The following is a 23,649-nucleotide window of genomic DNA, read 5'->3' on the forward strand; positions in this document are numbered from 1 at the left end:
TGTTATATTGGTTATTTTAGGCATAGGATATGATTTTAGGAAAGAACACATCAATATATGCAAACCTTATATATAAAATGGTCATCTGACATTGCTAAAAAGAACATTTATTTTGGTTATTTGGTATTTATGCAGTTTAAGGTAAAAAAAAAACTTTATTGTTGCTCCTCAATGCCCTGCCTTTCTGAAACTCATCGATTTTTACAAAACTCATTGGTCTGAAAACCAAGGCGTGCGGTGATTGGTCAGCTATCCTTTGTGTTGTGATTGGCTGAATATCTCAAGTGTATGATGGAAATGTTACTTCTCTTAGCATACTGTGATGTTGTGTGTCCCGGAGCGCAGAGACAACAACAATAAAACCTATTGCAAACTAGACATTTCTAGCATCCATGGGGTGACATAATTACAGATTATAATTATTTATAATGTCTTTTTACTCGTCGCACATCTCACTGCGTAAACAAAACCATGCCTGCATTTTATAGGAATCTTCTTGCCTCTGAACTTAAAAAGTGATGTGTGTTCCGCTCCTGCAAGGTTCTAATATTGCATATCATTTTTGTGTATCTGGGAGCCACTATATATAAGAAGAATGAGCGCTTGCCATTTTTACTTTCACTTTCTATTTTGCGATCACGCAGGGAGCGCGTCTTATGATATAATATATTGGTCAATGGATTAGAAACCTGCGCAGGATGGATTTTTAGGTCACGCTCCTGCAAGATTCTGTGCCACGCCCGCCCCCATAGAAATATATCTTATCTGGTCCCACCAGCAAAAGCCTGCATAAATGTAATCTATATATATACTTTTTTTTTTCAGTATATCAAAGAAATTTAAATGAAATGGTTCTGTAACATCTCCTAAGCTTCACAGCATCCAAGCATAAACACTCCCGATAAAATATGTTTTTTTTTAGGTTAAGCATCAACACAGCACAATCTGACTTTGCTGCAGCCTGGAATTGAACTACTGGTTTCGTCTGGTCAGAGGAGAACTGACCCCCCAACTGAGCCTGGTTTCTCCCAAGGTTTTTTTCTCCATTTTGTCACCGATGGAGTTTCGGTTCCTTGCCGCTGTCGCCTCTGGCTTGCTTAGTTGGGGTCACTTCATCTACAGCGATATCGTTGACTTGATTGCAAATAAATGCACAGACACTATTTAAACTGAACAGAGATGACATCACTGAATCCAATGATGAACTGCCTTTAACTATTATTTTTGCATTATTGACACTGTTTTCCTAATGAATGTTGTTCAGTTGCTTTGACGCAATGTATTTTGTTTAAAGCGCTATATAAATGAAGGTGACTTGACTTGCCCATCAAGAGTTGTCCAGCACCACACCCTGTTGCACTAGGTCCCAAGTTACTGCTGGAGTGCATGTCTCTACTCCAGATCTGTTGAGTAGCAAATCCTCCACAATGGTCTTGTAGGTCATCCCTCCTCTCAACCCATGATCAGACAAATCTGACTCCTGCAACCACTTATTGCTCTCACTTTACTTGTACTGTACAACATGTGGTTTAATAGCATTGAATGTTACAGGGACAGATTAATGCAAATGCAGATCCCACTGTGTTCTGGATTATATAACCATATATATACAGTACAGACCAAAAGTTTGGACACCTTCTCATTCAGAGTTTTCTTTATTTTCATGACTATGAAAATTGTAGATTCACACTAAAGGCATCAAAACTATGAATTAACACATGTGGAATTATATATGGAATTATATACATAAAAAGTGTGAAACAATTGAAAATATGTCATATTCTAGGTTCTTCAAAGTAGCCACCTTTTGCTTTGATTACTGCTTTGCACACTCTTGGCTTTCTCTTGATGAGCTTCAAGAGGTAGTCACCTGAAATGGTCTTCCAACAGTCTTGAAGGAGTTCCCCGAGAGATGCTTAGCACTTGTTGGCCCTTTTGCCTTCTGTCTGCGGTCCAGCTCACCCCTAAACCATCTCGATTGGGTTCAGGTCCGGTGACTGTGGTGGCCAGGTCATCTGGTGCAGCACCCCATCAGTCTCCTTCTTGGTCAAATAGCCCTTGATGCCTTTCAGTGTGAATCTACAATTTTCATAGTCATGAAAATAAAGAAAACTCTTTGAATGAGAAGGTGTGTCCAAACTTTTGGTCTGTACTATATATATATATATACTGAACAAAATTATATATATATATATATATATATATATAGATGCTGGCCACAATAAAATGTGAGGCTTTCAGAAACCGTCTCAGGGAAGCTCATCTGCTGTTCGTCATCCTCATCGGGGTCTCGGCCTGACTGCAGTTTATTGTTGTAACCGACTTGAGTGGGCAAATGCTCACATTCGATGGTGTCTGGCACTTTGGAGGTGTACTCCTTATGGATGAATCCTGGTTTTCACTGTACAGGTGAATTATTGTATTTTATTGTATTGTGAGTGTTTACTTTTACGAAGGGGAAAGGCCTGCAATTAAGGAAAAAAAAACATTCTATATACTTACTGGATTTCTGTCATCCTTCAGCATTTACTCTCTACATCCATACTTGAACATATTAGACTTCTGATTTCCATATTGGTCCATGAAGCAAAGTTTTAAATTTTAAAGTTCTACAACCCGTTACATGTATCTACAACATTAGGTACAGTATATCAAATTGCAAACATCATTAAAAGCTGTATGCAAATATCCATAATATAACTTACATGAAGATAAATCTTGCTGTAATCTGGTCTGTTATTTGTAAGTATTTTATATGTACAGTATTTCGTTCAAATATTGTATTTATCATTATCGCTTCACATCACAAAAATTGATGCTTCATGAGTGCATCATCTATTATTATGTTAATTCAATCTCAAGGTATCAGGAGAAACATTTACTATCTGAATAGGACTTTTGAGTTGATCTCTCACAGTACAAGTGATACATGCATTAAAAGATAATTGAACATAATATTAGGGCTGTGACGGTTGCCGTGACAACCGCGTTACCACGGTGGTCGGTTGCTACCGCGGTTGTCTACTGCCACCGGCGGTAGTGCACGTGACGTCACAAACATAATACAAAGTTTTGTATATAAGTGTAATAACTGTAATAGTTGCAAATTCTAAGTCTATGGTAATTAACAAATTACCTCAAACACAGCGTTTCCTTTAGATTGGCAGATTTGAGCGCGGGAAAATACAGTTTATACATTCAGCAAATTAATTTAGTGTTGGGCGATGGATCTTGTTGGGAAAGCAAATACCACATCGCCGATCTGGAGTCATCTGCATTCATGTCACCCATCGGCGTTTGCACAAGTTCTCGTGATCGCAAACGCTGGCTGGTAACGTTTGGTGAGGCTTTCTCCAAACTGACCAAATACAAACGAGACCGCGATAAATAAAAGATGGTAACAAGAAATATGGCAACGATTCCTATTAACGGGAAGTCGTGGCCTAATGGTTAGAGAGTCGGACTCCCAATCGAAAGGTTGTGAGTTCGAGTCCCGGGCCGGCAGGAATTGTGGGTGGGGGGAGTGCATGTACAGTTCTCTCTCCACCTTCAATACCACGACTTAGGTGCCCTTGAGCAAGGCATCGAACCCCCAACTGCTCCCCGGGCGCCGCAGCATAAATGGCTGCCCACTGCTCCGGGTGTGTGCTCACAGTGTGTGTGTGTGTTCACTGCTCTGTGTGTGTGCACTTTGGATGGGTTAAATGCAGAGCACAAATTCTGAGTATGGGTCACCATACTTGGCTGAATGTCACTTCACTTCACTTCACACTTCACTATTTCAAAGAGAGCGCGGACAGATGAGGAGTTACTGAGCTTGCTTGGTGGCGGAAAAGTTAACCGGACGCAACACAACCGCGTTGCGACAGGTTTAGTCTGTCTAGTGTTTATACAGGACATTTGAACTCAGTGTCAGTAGCCTACCTCGCAGACCGGACGGGGATTTATCATGTCATGTTGTGCTACATCCAGTGTAGCATCACTGATTATAATCAGTATTTTGTCGCGCTGCGTCGCTCGCGTCCGTTAGACACGGTGTATTTAACTTTCTTATTTAGGCTAGCCTACTTTCTTGTAGCCTAAATAAGCATTATTTCTTTGATATTTATTTTAGTGTTTTGCAGGCGGCGTTCACTGACAGAAGTATCTACATGTATCTACAACATTAGGTACAGTATATCAAATTGCAAACATCATTAAAAGCTGTATGCAAATATCCATAATATTTATCAATAATATTTACATAATATTTATAATAATTTATCCTGTATATAATATATATAAAATATATTACATGCATGCACAGTTTAAGTCAGCTTTAATCACCTTTTTTGGTAATTCCATGAATTAACTGACCACGACACTGCTTGCATATAGTTTATTTCGCAGTTTGATATGAAAGGATATGCACAAAGGAAGCACGCACCGCCTTTGAGCACACTTAACTTGCACCTGATAATAAAGTGAAGTGGAGCGCGTGTCTGAAACGTTTCCTGTTCAGTTATTCTGCGAGTCTGCGACTGAATAAATTCACTTCTTGTCATGAGAAAAAGTGACAGAAGCAGCAGTTGTGAGTGGGTGGCCATCCCCGCCCCTACGTAAAATAATTTGAATACGTTAAACTGGAAAAAAATTATCGCCTTGGTTAATGAGCAAATTTTGACACTAATATATATATATAAAAATTTATTTTTTTTTTTTTTCCAAACACCGCACCACCGGCGGTTGCTGGTCCATGACTACCGCGGTGGTAAAAATCAGCCACCGTCACAGCCCTACATAATATGAAGCTCATACAATTTTTAAAATCATATAATTTATATCATGAAGCAAAATGGTATACAAGAATGAAACTTTCTGACAGTGTTCTTTTGAGAGGAACTCTATCTTTGAGTTGATCTGAATCTCACAGAACTCTAGATGCGTGACTTTCCTCTTTCAGAATAATCCAATAGACGTTATATGAAAAATTGTCCTTGCTCTTCCAAGCCTTTCAATGGGGGTAAGCAGGTGTTTGTTGTCAACAGTTCAGAAGAATTGGGGGGGGGGGGGGGGGGGGTGAATAAAGATTGATTTTGTCTTGTAGCGCTGGTGTACTGACTGGGACACGCATCACAGTATAGCAAGGGGTGTAACATCTGTCACACACTTGAGGCATTTCGTCCAATCACAAAGCACTGGATAGCTGGCCAATCAGAGCACACCTCGCTTTTCAGACCGAAAAAATTCACTTTTCAGAAAGGCGGTCATAGAGGACAAACAATAATGTACAGTATGTTGAATATATATATATATATATATATATATTTATTTTATTTTTTTTACCTTAAACCGCATAAACAAATTTCATTACACCAAATACACCAAATGTTATTTTAAGCAACATCATATGAACCCTTTAAAATATCTCAAGTGGCATACAGACTAATTATATTAGGTAGGCTATTTAGCACTAGCTGTGTTTAATTTTAACCATTTAAAGTAACTAACTAATTTAATCTGCAAAATATAAAGATAAAAAATAGAAGCAGCAAAATTTGATATTGTTCTGCATCCATTTCCCTCACAGATGAGGAGACATTCACTAACAGCAACATTATCACTTCAAACATCGAAAAAATCATTCACACGAACACATAAAAACACAAAAATCCCTCAGGTCTCAATGAATGAACTTAACGTGTTTCCTAACATGCTAAGTTTTTAAGCCAGCAACATCTTAAACAAGCTTTAAGCTGTACTAATTGAAAACAAAGCAGAAACGACGTCTTGTTCGTTGCATAAACTGTAAAGTGTATAACAATTAAATATACGAAGACCGTGATGTGCTCACCTCTCCTCAGAAGACTCGACGCTGACTGAGTGAGCGCGCGCTAGTGATGACGTCATCGCGGCGAAGCGGGATCAATGGCAGATCGTCAGAAAAGCGCCAAACTAGAGACAGACTACTGCGTCCGAAATGACACTCAATTAGTAGCTACTTAATTTCAATAAGTACTTACTTAACAAGCGTTAAAAGATACATACTCTTCAGACAAATTTCGTTAAGTATGAATGCGATCCGCCATGTTTACGTTATCATGTGAACTAAGCACATCAACTTTAAAGATATGATTGACTGCGTAATTTGAGTGATAGACATCCTCTTCTCAACGTGACGCACAATCAAACATAGCTTCTGTATGTGCCAGCTTATCACTTTGATACTTGAGGATTTCAACCCCGGGACATCAGATATATACATGGTCTAACAAAGACAAATCTTTGCAATCTAGAATTGACATGTTCTTTATTTCTACCTCTGCTTTGCAATTTGACAAGCAAAATGTTCATGTTCATGTTCCTCTGCAAACTGATCATAATCTTATTTCTGTAACGCCTACAGGCACAAAAGAGAACTCTAGTCTTAGAGGCTATAGAAATTAAATAATAATCTTTCTAAGGATGATAAGGATGTTCATGATTATGATAAGGTTGGTTATGATAAGGATGTTCACAGTGTTGGGGAGTAACTAGTTACATGTAACGGCGTTACGTAATTTAATTACAAAATTATTGTAACTGTAATTAGTTACAGTTACTAAGAAAAAATGAGTAATTAAACTTCAGTTACTTATGAAATTTTTTACGATTACAAAGGGGATTACATTTGAATATTTACACACATCCACATACAGATTTCACTGATTTATTTCCCAAATTGCACTGACTTTTCTGAGACATACCGCCCTAATAATTTCCGGGATGCGGAAATACAGTCTGGTTCGTAGAATCCAGTCATAAAAACGGAATGCCTAACGCGGATGGAATATGCCACATTTTGGATGACTAAATCAAAAGTAGGTCAGTACACTTGATATATGACTTGCACATTCTGCTGTCTGTGGAAATCAGGCGCGGACTGGACACCGGGAGAACCGGGACAATTCCCGGTGGCCTGGCAGGCGATTTTGCCCCACTATTTAATATCATTATTGTATAATTGCCTGCCGAATGTACTAAAGCGATCATTTGCGAATCCGTCATTTGATAATTAAATCTCTAATAAGTCATGAAGTGTTAGTTGTGACTCGCGCGCTCTCCGCGCCTCCGCCAAACGGTTTGGATCAGAGGTAGCCCCTAATCAATGCGAGAGAGTGGAGTGTGGAAGCGCACAGCTGGAGCAGAGAAGCAGAACTCCTGTTCAGGGTTTCAGGTCAGTTTCATCTGTAAAGATGCTTTTTTGTCTTTGTTTTTTTATTTATTTAATCAAGCAGCAGCACGTTGCTCATCAGTCATCACTCAAAATACTATATAAAGGACATCATTATTATCTGTTGTAATGTTACAGTAGTAATTTAGCTGAAAAAAAATCCAATTTTTTTTTATAGGTTTAGGGGGAGCTACGACAGACAACAACACAACCCTTACGAAAATTAACATTTTAATATTTAACTATAAATCCAGAGAAAATGGTTACTATTGTTTAACTGTGATAACCAAAAATGTAAAATTATTTTACAAATGTATTTATTTAAAAATAAATAAAAATCCATTTGCAAAAAACAAAAACAAAACAAGGTTATTTTACTTTTATATAGGCTAATAAAAGCATGGTAATTTTTTGTAAGGGAAAACATGACTCGTGTACAGTATTAGGATTTTTCTATAAAGATATTGTAGTATTGTAGAGTATTGTATTGTAAAGTATAGTTTTGTTCAATCTTGAGTATTAAAGTCATGAGAGAGATGGAAAACAGGGCAAAATAAAAAAGACTGAAGAGAAAAATGGAAGTGAAGGTGCAGTTCAGGAGAGAACTTTTAATTATTTTGCATGTCCCCAAATTAAAGATTTAAACCTTTTTTATGTCAGGTCCATACAAAAAATAGATTTGTCCATGAATTTGTTTGTATGAGTTTGAATTTTCCAGTCTGAATTTTTTCCCAGTCCGCCCCTCCTGTAAATTAATGGCAAAGACATGGTTTCATTTACTACACATAGGCCTACTGAAGCTTGCAGTGTTTTCAACCTCTGCCGCCTCAATATAGGAGTACACGAGCACATAAACATAATTTCTAGAACTGCTCTGTGTCACTTCATGTGCATTTTACTTATTTTGAGAAAACTATCATCATATACAGAGACAGCAGTTTCAAAAAACACCAATGTTTCAGGAGTTTATTACACAGAATACGTCACATGCTTATTAGATAACTGTATTTAAGTTGATGTATATGCTTTTATTTATTATTCTTTAATTTTCACAAATTTAGAAAAGTAATCAAAAAGTACTCAAAAGTAATGTTACATTACTTTAATAAAGTAATTGAAAAAGTTACACTACTATTACATTTTAAACAGGGTAACTTGTAATCTGTAACCTATTACATTTCCAAAGTAACCTTCCCAACACTGGATGTTCATTAGATTAGATTAGATTAGATTAAACTTTATTTTCATTGCACATGTAAGGTATGAGGCAACAAAAGGCAGTTAGCATCTAACCAGAATGCAATAATCAGTGAGTACAGGATATACTGTATAGTGTCACAAATGAACAATACATATACTGATAAAGCAGGAATATATACATGAGTTAGGTGGACACATACACGGCGGCCGTTGTGAAGTCTTAAAGACCGAAAGTGCACCTGAAGTGAGCCATTTAAGACAGGATAGAAAACCTTTTGAGTTTTCACTTTATATGACAAACAAATGAACATAAAGAACACCTGAAAACACAAGTAGTGCTGAACCCAGGAAACAACACAGAAAAGAGCCTGTAAAATGCTACTTAAACGGTGTAAAATATGTTTGATTGTTTGTATACTTTATTGTCCTTTTTAAGGAAATTTGTCTTGGACTCAAGCTGCTTTGATTCACAACATATACATACATACACATATACACACACAACCAATAAAAAGCTAAAATATTAACAGCAGCAACAGTCACCTCTTTCCACCATATAGGCGATAAAAATAAAAAATGGATCCGATAATGAATTTACACTACGGTCCCTCTTCCCACCATATAGGCAAATTGAAAATGGATCCAATAATGAATTTACACTACGGTTCCTCTTTCCATAATATAGGCAAATTAAAAAATTATAAATAAATGGATCCAATAATGAATTTACACTACGGTCCCTCTTTCCATAATAGGCTTATTAAAAAAGGATTCAATAATGAATTTACACGACATTTCAACATGACTACATTACTACATCTTGCTATTTAACATATTAATTGATACAGGAATAAATGACTTGTTGTAACGGTTGCTCTTACACAATGGGACTCTATACCGTCTCCCTGATCGCAGAAGCAGATACATTGGGAATAAAACATGGCTTGAATCACTCACTATTGTCTGTGCATTTTTAAAAATCAACGATTTGTAAATTGATTGAAGTGATGAGTACTCTCTTACACCCATAACTTTCATTGCAATTTTTACAAGACGAGCAAGCTGTGATTTTAATTGGACCGAAAGATTGCCATACCAAGTTTGCATCCCATAATTCAAAAGACTACCTAAGACAGCGTAATAGAATAATTGCATAATTCTCTGATTTACACCAAACAGCCTAAGTCGTCTCAAAAAATATAAGCGTTGTTGAAATTTTGAACAAATGTAATCAATGTGGGCTTTCCAAGTAAATGAACGATCAATGACCACACCTAGATACTTATAGGTATCCACCTGCTCAATGATGTTATCATAGATGATTACTGGGCTATAATCACCTGATCTTTTTGGGTCTGTTATCATTTCCTTCATTTTTGATACATTTACGATAAGATGATTTACATTACACCACCGCACAAAATTCTCAATTTCAGACTGATACGCTAATATATCATGATCTTTGTCTAAGAGACTCAATATCACTGTGTCGTCAGAGTATTTGATAATATAATTACTCTTATTTATACTAAGACAGTCACTTGTATAAAGAGTAAACAAAAAAGGAGAGCATACGCAACCTATGTCTATTTTCATCTGTGTTGTATTCTTTAATAATAATTCTTTAAAGAGTTCAGGTCTTCCAGATGGTTTGATGTTCCTCTACACTTGTGAGCTGATGGGAGAATTCCAGCATTTACTGGTGAATTACTGTAGGTGGAGCTTCACTGATGATTTGGTTGTTGTAGGAGGAGCTTCACTAATGATGTGGTTCTACAAACATAAATTCTTCCAAATATAAAGAGTGGTAGCAAACCAGTTGAAAGCCTAAACAAATAAATATATATCCCGTTTTTTTACCAAATGGCCTCAGTCTGTTGACACCAATGAAATGAGAAGTGGCAATTTACAGGAGATCTTATGGTAAATGAGGTGAAAACAGGAACTATTCACATTAAATAAAGAGTCTTTTCAGCAACTCTGTTAATATTGATGAGCCTCAGACCATCAACACTCATTCAACAAGACATTCAGCAGATCATCTCACTTTATTCTGAGTATTTGCTGCTAGAAAACTGATTATATGAGTCAGGATGTATGCTAAAAGTAAAACTGCTCTATGGAAAGGCAATACTATATAATATTGTCATATTTTCTCACAATATGCATTGAATGGATAAAACATCAGCAAAACAAAAACACTATTCGACTTCATCAACTACTACAACTACAGCAGCATAATATGTCTATGTGAATCTAAATATAGTCTGATTTTATGATAACTACACTTATCTTATTTTCACTTTTTTATCAGTGTTGGGTAGTTTTTGTGTAACCCATCTGTTGGGTTAGTGGGTGGCTGATCGCACGTATACCCTGAAACACATGTATTTGGAAATTGTCTCTAATTTATCGCTTTAACTCAAACAACTGTTTTCATAATCCTCTGAAGTAAAAAATCGAAAATTAAATGAGATGAATCACACAGCCCTAAAGTAAAGCAGATTTTGCTTCTCGATTGCAAAAACTAAAACGAATTAAAGACAGATATCTGGATATTATCACATGTAGAAACAGTTGGCAAGATACAGTTAATATTAATATATTTATGTACCAATAATAAATTGTAAGTGATTTTCCTTAATTTCCCCAGCACCAAAACCAGAACAGTTAGCATTCTTACTGAACAAGAACAGTGGGTAAAAAGCTTCTACTTCCCTTCAAGGAAATTTAAGCAAACTACAAGTGACACATAATATGCATTTCAAGACAAATGAACATATATTAAATGAAACTCATAAGAATACAGTATACAAGTATAATCCTGCCACAGAGATGCACTAAAATAATAGAAGATGTGGAGCATGTGCATAAACCTTGCACGCTGTATACAAACCCAACACAACAAGAAAATCTAATTAAGTTAGTAAAGCTAATAGTTTTCTGCAGCACGAACACAAGCATGTAGTCTGCATTGTTATAGTTTTCATTATTCCATGACATAGCTGCGTCTGACATGGGTAAAGATGTGAAGTGATGATAACATTGTTTCACAAAACAGACTGACTGTACACACGAAAAAGCAAGGATGTTGTTTTTAGATTTATCCACCCTGGTAAAAAAAAAAAAAAGTGGTTTCAGGCTCCCAAAACGCTGGATCCATCTGGATGAATACAGCTAAATGTATCTCTGTGTGTAAGGGGCCTTATTGGGCATGATTTTGCACATGCAGCGCAGTGATACGGTTCACTTAAGTAAGTCTTTTCACACTCAAAGCATTTACTCTCTCACAGCAGTACAGTATGTATTTTCTGATGTACTTTCAAATTTTGTGGACACAAAAAAAAACTGTTGCCACACAAATTACATGAATGTGGCTTCTCTTTGATTGAGCTTTCAGGTGTTTCTTCTGAACTGAAGCCCACAAAAACATTTGACCACATTTATCACATGCATACAGTTTCTCTCCAGTGTGGATGTTCATCTGTTTCTTACAACGTGATGATTGTGTGAAACTTCCCACACTGATCACAGTTTCTCTCCATTACGAACTCTCATATGGTGCTCAAGACATTGACAAGACATTGTTTTACATGTGAAACTCTTTCCACACAGTGCAGGTGAAATATTTCTTGGCTCTTCTTTTCTTTAAATATTTACTGTTTGGTAATTTTGTTTGGTACTCTGCACTTCTCCAGTTTTGACTTGATTTTTCTCCTCAACTTCACTTGATTCCTTATTCTCCTCTGTTTCTTCAATCAACTCTGAAATAAAAAGAAAAAAATGGTTCATTTTCAGTATCTCGTAAAAAGCTGATAAATGTGAAAATAGAAGTGAACCCTGAAGTAACAGCGCGGGGTACACACCACAAGATATTCGAGACGATTTGGGACTGATTATTCAGATTATTGCTATACATACTGATAGAAATGGCTGCTTTTATGAGTTGTGTAACGTGGTGGTTGCACCGGCAAACTTTTTAATTTTTTTGTCTTGAGTCCAGCAGTGGAAAGTAGACGACTGTGTCAAATTTTTTTCAAATTATTTATTTAATATTGTACAGCCAAACCCCATGTTTATATAGGGAGAACTATTAAAGGGTTAGTTCACCCAAAAATTTAAATTAGCCAGGTGTATATGACTTTCTTCTTTCAGATGAATTCGGTTGTTCTGGCTATTCCAAGCTCTGTCATTGCAGTCAGCAGATGTTGTAGTTGAAGAGTCCAGAATCTGTCAAATAAAGTGCATGCATCCATAATAAAACGTGCCGCAGATGATTCTGGGGGGTGAATAAAGGTCGCCTGTAGCGAATACATGTGTTTTTGTAAGAAAAATATCCATATTTCAAATATAATAAACACTTTTCTTTTCAGTATGTCATACGCGGAAGCCGTTCTGGTGGATGACGTAACATGTTTGCATTCTCAGGGTTTCGCCCTAACTCTCTGGGGAAGTCATGGACTAATGGTTAGGGATTCAGACTTGTAATCCAAAAGGTTGTGAGTTTGAGCCTTGCTCCGGTAGGAATTGTAGGTTGGGGGAGTGAATGTACAGCGCTTTCTCCACCTTCAATACCATGACTGAGATGCCCTTGTGCAAGGCACTGAACCCCCAACTGGTCCCCAGGCAAATGCAGCACACTTTTCAAAACTTTCTCTTCTCTTCTTTGTCCGCCTCTATCTCCTCCTCCATTGACTCTTACAGCTGATGACTTTTAAGTTTTCTTCACAAATAAGACCAGAACCATCAGTGACCAATTCTCCACACCGCAGACTGATCATAACTTCATAACTAATACACAGTCTGTCTCCTTCTCTCCACTCTCAGAGATGGACGTTTCCAAACGTATCCTTTCCAATCATCCTACTACTTCCACTTGATCCTATCCCACCTTACCTCCTTCAAGCCATTTCTTCTTCATTCCTACCTTCACTTACATTATCAACATCTCTCTTCACTCTGGTACAGTTCCCTCAGCATTTAAGCAGGCTCGGGTAAGCCCACTGCTTAAGAAACAATCTCTAAATCCACTGGTAACCCTTCTTCCATTCAATACAAAGACACTTGAGGGAGTTTTTTTTTTTTTACTAACTCTCTGTTTCTTGAATAGAACAACCTCCTGGACAGCAACCAATCTGGAAACCTAGGAGATCGATCGATCAGTGATCGATCATCAGTTAAGCTTCACAGACCATATTTCACAACGACCCGGTCCTGCAGATTTGCAGATTTTATTTACCCTTTATTTTACCAGTTAATGTCCCATTGAGATGTTCAAATCTCTTTTACAAGAGAGCCCTGGGGCAACAATTACACAAGTTACACAGAATCACAAAAATGGACTCAACAAACAAAACGGATTTAGAATACATGTTAAATAATTTAAAATGAAATAATAGGGTAATTAAAAACATTGCATTGTTCAAATTTGGAACATTTAAGTTATTGTTTAAAATGTTCAAGTGGAATAAAAACAAAGCTTCAAAACTTTTTGGAGCAAATTCCAACACCAAGGAGCAGCAGAACTAAAAGCAGTCTTACCAAATTCATGTACTATCAAGCCTCTGCAATTTATCCAGAATGCAGAAGCAAGGGTTGTTTCTATTGTTCTCATTTGTAAGTCACTTAGGATGAAAGAACAAAACCAAACGCTGGTCACAAATTAGAAGTACAAACCAAGGATTTGCAAAAAAAAAAAAAAAACAACATGTCAGGGGATTTCAATATAAACCAAGAGGAGTCTGGTTTTCCTCTGCTAAAATAAGTAAACTTTGCTTCCTTTGTTCCTATAAATAAACTTGCGAGACTAGAATACCTCAGAGGTGCGCGTGCTGCATCATCTGCCAGAATGGTTCCACATATGATAACGGAAGTTAAGCAAACACACTTTGGGGGCAGTTGGGGGTCTGGTACTGAAGGGCACCTCAGTCATGGTATTGAAGGTGGAGAGAGCACTGCATATTCACTCCCCCAACCTACAATTCCTTCCAGCCCAAGACTCGAACTTGCAACCTTTTGGATTACGAGTCCAACTCTCTAACCATTAGGCCACGACTTCCACAGTGTGTTAGGGCAAAACCCTGACAATGACAACATGTTACATCATCTGCCAGAACGGTTTCCGCATCTGATACCGGAAGTGAGAGAAAAGTGTTTATTATATTTGAATTATGGATATATGGATATTTTTCTTACAAAAACACATAGATTCACTGCAAGCGGCCTTTATTCATCTCCCTAAACTATCTGTTGTACTTTTTATTATGGATGTGTGCACTTTATATTACGACTTGTGGACTGTTCAACTACAACACGCTTGGAATAGCCAGAACAATTTTTAATATAACTCAGACAGGATTCATCTGAATGTGAACCTAGGACGCTTCGAGGTTAAGTAAAACAGTCTAGTTTTCAATATAACTAAATATAAAAACGTGTGTGGAGGATTAAGCTGTGCTGTTGTTGGCTGACAAAGTAACAGCAATATTCAAAGGAATTAATTTAAAGTACTTGTTTTGTGTACTAGAATTGTTTTTCAGAATTATTCCATGTTCGGCTCTGTATGCATGCCTGGCTTGCAGTGCTTAAGTAAAAATAATAATGTTAAATAATAAAATAATACGTTAAAATAATGTGTGTTCTTATCATTTTGGGGACAAAATGCTGTGAACTTCGCCCTGACCGGGAACTGAACTGAGGCGTTCTTAGGCGTTCGAGGACAACATTAAAGAGCCACAAACTGGTATTGTTTAAATTTCATTAAAATTGACAAAATTTGAAAGCTAAGAGTCCTGAGACCTTATTTCATAACCTGGTCTGTTTTTGTCTGTCAGCACGTTGTCAGTTTCCTCTTCGCTCTGTGATGTGTTTTTCACTGCGTGAGAAGTTGTTGTGTAGTGTAAGAGCAGCTTAGTTAGCAAGTGAATTAGCAGCTTAGTTAGCAGTGGGTTAGCAAGGAAAGACCACTATACATTCACTCCCCCACCTACAATCCCTGCCTGTATGAGACTTGAACCAGCAACCTTTGGGTTACATGTCCGACTCCCTAACTATTAGGCCACTACTTCCCAAAAACAAGTGAGTCCAACTGAAAGGACCACTGAATCACTGGCTCACTCAATTCTTTCAAAAACTGATTTATTCAAGTAACAAAACACTGTTCCTATGCATTGTAAATAGGGGTGTAACGATTAACTGATCACATACATGGGTATTTTTTTTCTTTAATTGTTGGAACTATAATGCTGCGTTCACACCAAACGCGAATAGAGCATCTGGCTTGAATGATTTCAATGTTAAGTCAATCTAAAGACGCGTTTACGTGCGTCTTGAGGTCACGCGTGAGGCGTTTAGCGCACTGCGTTAGACGCGAATTTGCCTCACATGCGAATGACGCAAATTGAGCGTCTGGCACGATACGTGCGAATGGTGCTCTTGTGCATTTATGTGTTTGACGCGAATTCGCATCTGATGCCCGAGTTGAGAAATTTTAACTTTGCCGTCAATTTGCGCCGCGTTAACCAATCAGGAGCCTGCTTAGGAATCACTCATTCATCATGGTGGAATGACTGATGTTGTCAGTGAGCAGTCAGCCGGAGCTATATGACACGAGTATCATACACAAGTTCATATTTCAGGAATAAACAGGACCTCGCTTGGAAGAGTGTGTTGTAAATACACATTTAACTTTTGAGTCACGTACACGTTTATAGACCCGCGGCCTTCCCATCATTTTTAACTACTATTTTCCCCCTAATATAGCCTACAGCTACTTTTTGCTAACATGATAATATGTTTATTCAGGGGAAGTGTGCAGAAAAAAGTGGAAGAGACCCGAGTGCTCGATCAACATCAGCCATCTTGCAAACAGACAACCTCTAGCACTTGCCCCTCCTACAAGAAGCGGATTTCTCCTCGGAGGCGAACAATCAAACTTTTGCTTTCTACGCGCGTCTATTATGCTCTAGACGCGCAAATGCATTCAAAAGTGGCAAACTAGATGTGAATTTGACGCTCTATTCGCGTTTGGTGTGAACACAGCATAAGGGTATTCTAACTGCATTTTAATAGGCTAAATTGCGCAGTGAATGCTTTTGGACACCTTTTTGTTTGTTGCAGTCGATGACATACTTGATAATGTCAGCTCTCATATCGTCTATCAGTCCCTTTTAGTCACACATGCAGTACAATAACATTTGATCTCAGCTGAATCTTGAATACTTACTGTGATAGGTTTTTGTATGACTGTGTAGAGCAGATGAATGTTTGAAACATTTCCCACATGTAGTGCAGTGATACGGTTTCTCTCCAGTGTGGACCCTCTCGTGTGTTTTCAGACTTGATGACACACTGAATCTCTTGTCACAATGTGAACACTTATAAGGTTTCTCTCCAGTGTGAATCCTCTGGTGCAATTTTAAACAGTTTGCTGAAATGAAAGTCTTTTCACACACAAAGCACATGAACTCTCTCACACCAGTGTGTGTTTTCTGATGTACTTTCAAAGTTGAAATACGTGAAAAGTTCTTTCCACAACAATAACATGAATGTGGCTTCTCCTTTGTATGAACACTCAGGTGCTTCTTCAGATCTGAAGCCCTCAAAAATTTTTTGCCGCACTGATCACATGAGTACAGTTTCTCTCCAGTGTGGATATTCATGTGTCTCTTAAGGCGTGATGATTGTGTGAAACTCTTCCCACATTGATCACAAGTGTACAGTTTCTCTCCAGTATGAACAATAATGTGACGCTCAAGATTTCTTTCGCTTGTCAAACACTTTCCACATTGATTACATGTGTACAGTTTCTCTTCTGAATGAAATTTCATATGTGTCATAAGGATTCCTTTCCGTACAAAATTCTTCCCGCATTGATCACATGTGTACGGTTTCTCTTCAGTGTGGGTCCTCTCGTGTGCTTTCAGGTATCCTGACTGACTGAATCTCTTGTCACAGTGTGAACACTTATAAGGTTTCTCTCCACTGTGGATGTTCATGTGTTTCTTAAGGCTTAATGATCGTGTGAAACTCTTCCCACACTGATCACATGTGTACGGTTTCTCTCCAGTGTGGATCCTCTCATGTGTTTTTAGGTCTCCTGACCGACTGAATCTCTTGTCACAGTGTGAACAGTTGTGTGGTTTCTCTCCAGTGTGGTTGTTCATGTGATACTTAAGGCTTGATGATTGTGTGAAACTCTTCCCGCACTGATCACACGTGAACGGTTTCTCTCCAGTGTGAACTCTCATGTGAAGCACAAGACTATTTTTTCTTATAAAACTCTTTCCACATTGAGGACAAGTGAAAGATTTCTTGGCTCTATTCTGTAAAACTTTTTGTTTGGTTTGAGAGCAACTCAAAGGTTTTTCTTCAGTTCTGACATGATGATTCTCCTCATCTTCACTCAATTCTTCATTTGCCTCACTTTCTTCAATAAACACTAAAATAAAAGCAAAAACATTTCAATTGTCAGTAACTTGAAAAACAACCAAACAAACAGACAAAAACAGAATGTGAAAGTGTATAAAATTCAACTCTAGTGTAACAGACAATCAATATTTCTCCTTTTAATGCAATTTTATACATTTTACCTGATGAGGTACATTGATCTTCAAAATGTAATTTTTAAAACATCAGACACAAATCACGTTTCTGTAGGGAGAACTATTAAATATGTTTGATCAACTACACAATTATCTAACATACATTTTGTTTAAAAAATAATTGTACATTATTATTTGCTGCTCCATCTATATTATTCATTCACTCTTAAGATTTTTTTCTGTTACATCATACTAAACCTAAAACTGCAGCGGATATGTTCTTGCTCTACCCCTTTTTATTTATGCATATATATTTATTTAACTTAATCGTAGTACAGCACTGACTTTGTAGCATACGTTTGATTGAATTGTTTGCTTTTGCCTTATTTCCAATTACATAAGTCTCTTATACTTCATACTTCTAGTTTTATAATGGCGTTCGCAATATCGCGTTCATTATCGCCTTTGAAGAATATGGAATATGAATGTGATATTGCGTAGCTTGTCAGTGATCTATGGCTCTGTCTATTAAATGCTGCTCCATTTGAAAGCAAGTAATGGTGATTTAGTTGTAATCACGGAACCAGATTTACTGACTAGATGCGCATGATTATATCGTTAGATATATCGCCCAGCCCTATTTCCATACCCCTTAATTTTTTTTAAAATTAAGTTGAACAGCTGAAATGAATGTCAGAGCAAAAACTAATCCATGAGGTCAAAGGAATGGCCTGCAGAGCTGAGAGACAGGATTGTGTTGAGACACGTCTGGGGAAGACTACAAAAAAACAAAAACAACAAAAAACAATCTGCTGTGTTGAAGGTTCACATGCAGGAGCATTTGGCCTCCATAATCCTTAATGAATGAAGTTTGAAACAATCAGGACCTTTCCTAGGTCTAGCCTCCTGGCCAAACTGTCTTGCTTAGAGAGGTGATCAAGACACTGATGGTCACTCTGGTTGAGCTCCATGATCTTATATGGATATGGGAGAAATTTACAGAAGGACAGATATCACTGCGACACTCCACCAATCTGGGCTTGATGATAAAGTGGCCAAACTCAAGCTTCTCCTCAGTAAAGATACATGAATCCCTGATTGAAATTTATATAAAAAGACTCTCAAGACTATGAAATAAAAGATTCTCTGGTCCTCAATTCCTCATTCATGTCTGAGGGAAATCAAGCAATTATCATCAGCATAATACCATCCCCAACACTGAAGCATGGTGGCAGCAGCATCATGCAGTGGGGTGTTTTTCAGCAACAGGGACTGGGGAAGTGATCAGAGCAAACGGAAAGCTGAATGCTGCTAAATACAGAGATATCATTAATTAGATCCTGGTTCAGAGCGCTCCGAACCTCAGACTGGGCCGAAAGTTCACCTTCCACTATGACAATCATCCTACGCAAACAGCCAAGTCAATGCAGCAGTGGCTTAGGGATGACTCTATGAACATCCTTGAGTGGCTCAGCCAGAGCTGAGACTTGAAGCCAATCAGCCATATTTGGAGAAACTAGGCCTGGGCGATATGGCCTACAAAAGAAATTCTGGAAGATTTTTCCCCCATACATAAAATCAATATTAAGATGACAAATAAATTGTTAAAAACAAGTTTTAATATCATCATTTATTATTTAGCAGTCAAATGTATACCTGAGACAAGATGATTTATTTAAAAAAAAAGCAGTATAACCTTAATGCTGGAAAGACCTTTAGTCTAATCTAACCATCCAAGTGCACACTCGGCGTTAAGAGCTGTTAAAATAATACTGCCAACTTCACAGTGAGCCAGTGTCACGGCGGTAGGACAGAGCAAGTGTAAATATTTATTTCTAGTCTATATTTCCATCTTGCAATGCAGATGTTTAACAGTTTAGGCTGGTTATTCATTTAAATATAAAAATTATTTGTAATAGAGCAAATATTGTTTAACTGTGTCAACGCTGGATGCTAGAGTTGTCGTGCCGTGCCCCGCTGTGCTAAAAGTCTGTCTAAACTTGATGACACCACACTACAGTTGCAAATCATCTGAACGTAGTGTCAGAAAATTTTGTCATAAATAGTCCGAGGCATCAGTTTACTGATGGGGATCGTGTCACATCACGCCGCATCCAGTGTAGACAACATTACTGGGTTCTGTTGTCTTTTGTTAGACTGCGCCACTCTCTTTTCCGGTGTAGACCTGGTGTTAGGTTTTATAATGGGTTATGTTATAGCCCTGCTTGTTTTTAATGTTTTTATGAAATATCTGTATTGACTGCATGATCATATCAACATATTATTTACTGCCATGCGAGCCACAAAAACTTGGCGAGTCTCGCAACACTGTTGCAGGTTGCTTTTTTGGCGAGTGTGGCACAATATTTAAGATTTTTTTTTTTTTTTAGATCCAAAAACCACAAGAACAGTGTCATATATTTTGCCGACTTCTGAACGTGAACTTTGAAGAATGTTTAAATCCAGAGAAATAAGCAATTTTAACTAGTGACACAGACCTTGTCCATAGTGTCATTGTGTCCTCTGCCAATGATGTCTAGGGGTTGAATGACTTCTGATTTTTTTAAAGTCGACTTTTATGTGATGAAAATCAAGTTGAAGACGACTAGTCGCTGATGACATCATTAATGAACCAATGAGTCTGGAGCTGTGAAAAACACCTGTGCACATCTATAGCATATGACACAGCGCTGCCCACATGGCAATTGCTCCTACCACCGAACAGCTCATTTTTATCAGTTCTTTTGCCTTTGGGTTGTTTTATTTCTCACAGATTTCTGTTCATTCTAAATCCAATACAGATAAAGTAGCACAGTAAGGATTACATTTATATGAATGCATTAGTGAGAGCAATTGTGTGTGAATTATTTCTACATAGCAGCGTCTCTCTAGTAGTAGTGACGCTGTGGGATCTAGTTATTACAAATTTAACTTTTCAGTTTCTAAGCTATTTTATTCAGAAATCACAGAACATTGTTGACAGTACATTTCTGCGCTGAATGATTATGTGCATGAGCTAGGGCTGAAACGATTCCTCGAGTAACTCGAGTAACTCGATTACAAAAAATTATCGAGGCAAATTCCTCTGCCTCAAAGCCTCTTTTAATTTAATTTAAATCTCACAGTTTTTTTTTATGTGACACAACGCGTTTAAGTCACCCACAAAGCTGAAGGAGACACAAGCGCTGCTTCCGAAATCGCATACTGCAAGGAGTCAGCAGTGTTTTGATTTGAGGGCGCGAGCAAACGTAAAGAGAACGTTGTGACGTGTGTCCATTGCAAGATAGAGCTGGCATAACACAATTAGGGCCCTATGATTTCCGCGATGCAGAAAACGCAGACGGAATCAGGAATCCAGTCATAAAAACGGAATTTACAGTTTAACGTGGAATGGCACGGAATTTGCCAAATTTTGAATGAATTATTCAAAAATAGGTCATTGCACTTACATCAAATCACGATATGGACTAATATCTGTAAATATTAAGCCAGAACAATCTATTTAAATATGAATCCTGCATGTTCTGCGTGTCTCTGTTAATGAATGGAGCAGAAGCGCAAGTTCCTTTATCACACGCACGGAAGTGTGGATGACGCTCGCGGTGATTTCAGCGTCTTTCCTGTCAATCAATAAAGACATGAACACATGAACAACATCTCCAGAACTGTACTGAGAGTCACTTCATGAGAATTTGACCATTTGATTGGAGTAAAACTAGCGTCACATCACATACACAGAACTGTAAAGGTACGTCAACCCGTCAAAATAAAAAGACTATTGGTTAAAGACAAAAAGTTCAGCAGAATGTACATAGTCTACTACTAAAAAATAAAAAACCTAAAAAAAAAGTTAATCACACAACATTTCTTCCATGTTTTATTTTTAATAGTAAATCCCCTTTGTTTACCAAAAAGTTAAGTTCATTTTCAATAATTAAAAAATAATTTAAATGAATGTTTATGTGTTTAATGTATAATGTGCATCTCAGAAAATGCTTTTTTTTAAAACCCCAACTGAATGGCACTTAAATGCACTTAATTCATCAATTTTATTGTCATTGTTCACAGTACAAGTACAGAGAAACAATGGGTAATAATTTAATCTTTATTTATGATGTATGCATTGCATTCTATGCATTTAAAAAAAAAAAAATTCTAAAAAAGGAAACTTAATTGTTAATTTTAAGAGACCCAGGAGTCTTATTTTCTCTTGTATAATTAATATTGCACTTTAAGCAAAAAAACATTTTATCCGATTACTCGATTAATCGCTGGTAGGGCTGGGACAACGCGTCGAGGTCATCGATGACGTCGACGCAAAAAATACGTCGACGTAAAATATGCGCATCGATTTGTCGACCTGTTTTCATTTCTCTAAAAAAAGTTTGCAAAATGTTTACCTTATGTGCGCTGAATATACGCGATGGCCGGATCAACATTCTGTCCAACGTCCAATCCAGGGGTTTTTCTGCATTGATCTTTTTTTTTTGGCGGCTGTCAAAGCCTTATTTGATCGGTGAGTGATGTAGAATAGAATGACTGTGCTGCGCCTGACAGGGCGTGTACAAGAGAGAGCCCCGGCTGTGCGCGCGCACTCACAGTCTTTAAACAACACGAGCGCTTCTTGCTCTCTCTCTCCCTCGTGCATATTAATCAAAATCATTAAACACGATAGAAAAAGGGCGAAACACCCAAGTTTAACGCGCGCTCGCGCACTCACAGTCTTCAAACTACACGAGCGCTGTCTTGCTCTCTCTCTCTCTCTCTCTCTCGTGCATATTAACCAAAATCATTAGACACGATAGAAAAAGGGTGGAACGCCAAAGTTTCACGAGGAGCATTCAGAGATTTTTTTTTCTACATGACAGGCTGCTGGCTCCCACTGTTAATTTTTATTTTTTTTATTTTTTGGAAAAGCACTGTGTATTAGCTTAAAGCCCTAAAGTTTACATTGGTTACTGTATTCTTTCAATTGCTCTAAACAAGTATTAAAATAAAGTTGTTGTTATTTTCATCTGAAAGAATTACTTTTTTTCAGTAAGCTAGGCCCTATGTGTTGAGTAAGCTTGTTTCAGTAAGCTATGTGTTTTCAAGGCTTCAAGGTTTTATTGAATGCTATCTCTATACAAGTGCAAAGTAATGCATTCTTAGTCAGTCTTTTATTTTGTAATTTTAAGAGCAATAAACATATATTGCAATGTTAAGGAATTCATGTTTTTTTCATTCAGATATGTAAATCAACATGTATAAATTGTTAGTAGTCAATTAATGGGGAGATAATCGAAATCGAATCGGTCTGGGAAAAATTAATCGTTAGATTAATCGATGCATCGAAAAAAATTATCGCTAGATAATTCGTTTAAAAAATAATCGTTTATCCCAGCCCTAATCGCTGGAATTTTTGGTAGAATACTAGATTACTAAAATATTTGATAGCTAAAGCTCTAGCGTGAGTGATCTGCACGTGACATACGAGCTACTGTCTGTAGCCTATATATGTGCGTTACAGTGCAGCAGCACATTATATTAGAACAAAAATTAACTTACCTGTACAATAAGCTGTTTAGAATATGCGTTCTCCTGTTCAATTTCTAGCATCCAGTTATATAATCACACGTCTTGTGGACATTTCAGAGTATACATTTATTTGTCATTTTAACTGTTAGGAAACGGAGAGTAAATTTGGAAGTCCTTCAAAGATTTATTATTCTATTG

The 23,649-nt window shown here is 37.4% G+C and overlaps 1 protein-coding gene across 3 annotated transcripts in view; it reads right to left on the bottom strand.

Annotated features, from left to right (window-relative positions):
• Positions 1-23,649, bottom strand: part of LOC132159925 (gastrula zinc finger protein XlCGF57.1-like) — a 486,703-nt gene that overhangs the window by 458,884 nt on the left and 4,170 nt on the right. Inside the window, exons 2-3 of one of the 3 annotated variants that reach the window (XM_059569770.1) lie at positions 16,613-17,831; positions 11,087-11,596 (exon numbers count right to left, since the gene is read on the bottom strand). In XM_059569770.1, coding sequence (XP_059425753.1) covers positions 11,530-11,596; positions 16,613-17,831 — 1,286 coding nt within the window. In that variant the 3' untranslated portion in view covers positions 11,087-11,529. Of the gene's footprint in view, positions 1-10,928; positions 11,597-11,642; positions 12,157-16,612; positions 17,832-23,649 lie in introns of those variants that run through there. The other 2 variants (XM_059569635.1, XM_059569707.1) reach the window with 2 other exon arrangements.

Source organism: Carassius carassius, chromosome 1, assembly GCF_963082965.1.
Source record: "Carassius carassius chromosome 1, fCarCar2.1, whole genome shotgun sequence".
NCBI lineage: Eukaryota > Metazoa > Chordata > Actinopteri > Cypriniformes > Cyprinidae > Carassius > Carassius carassius.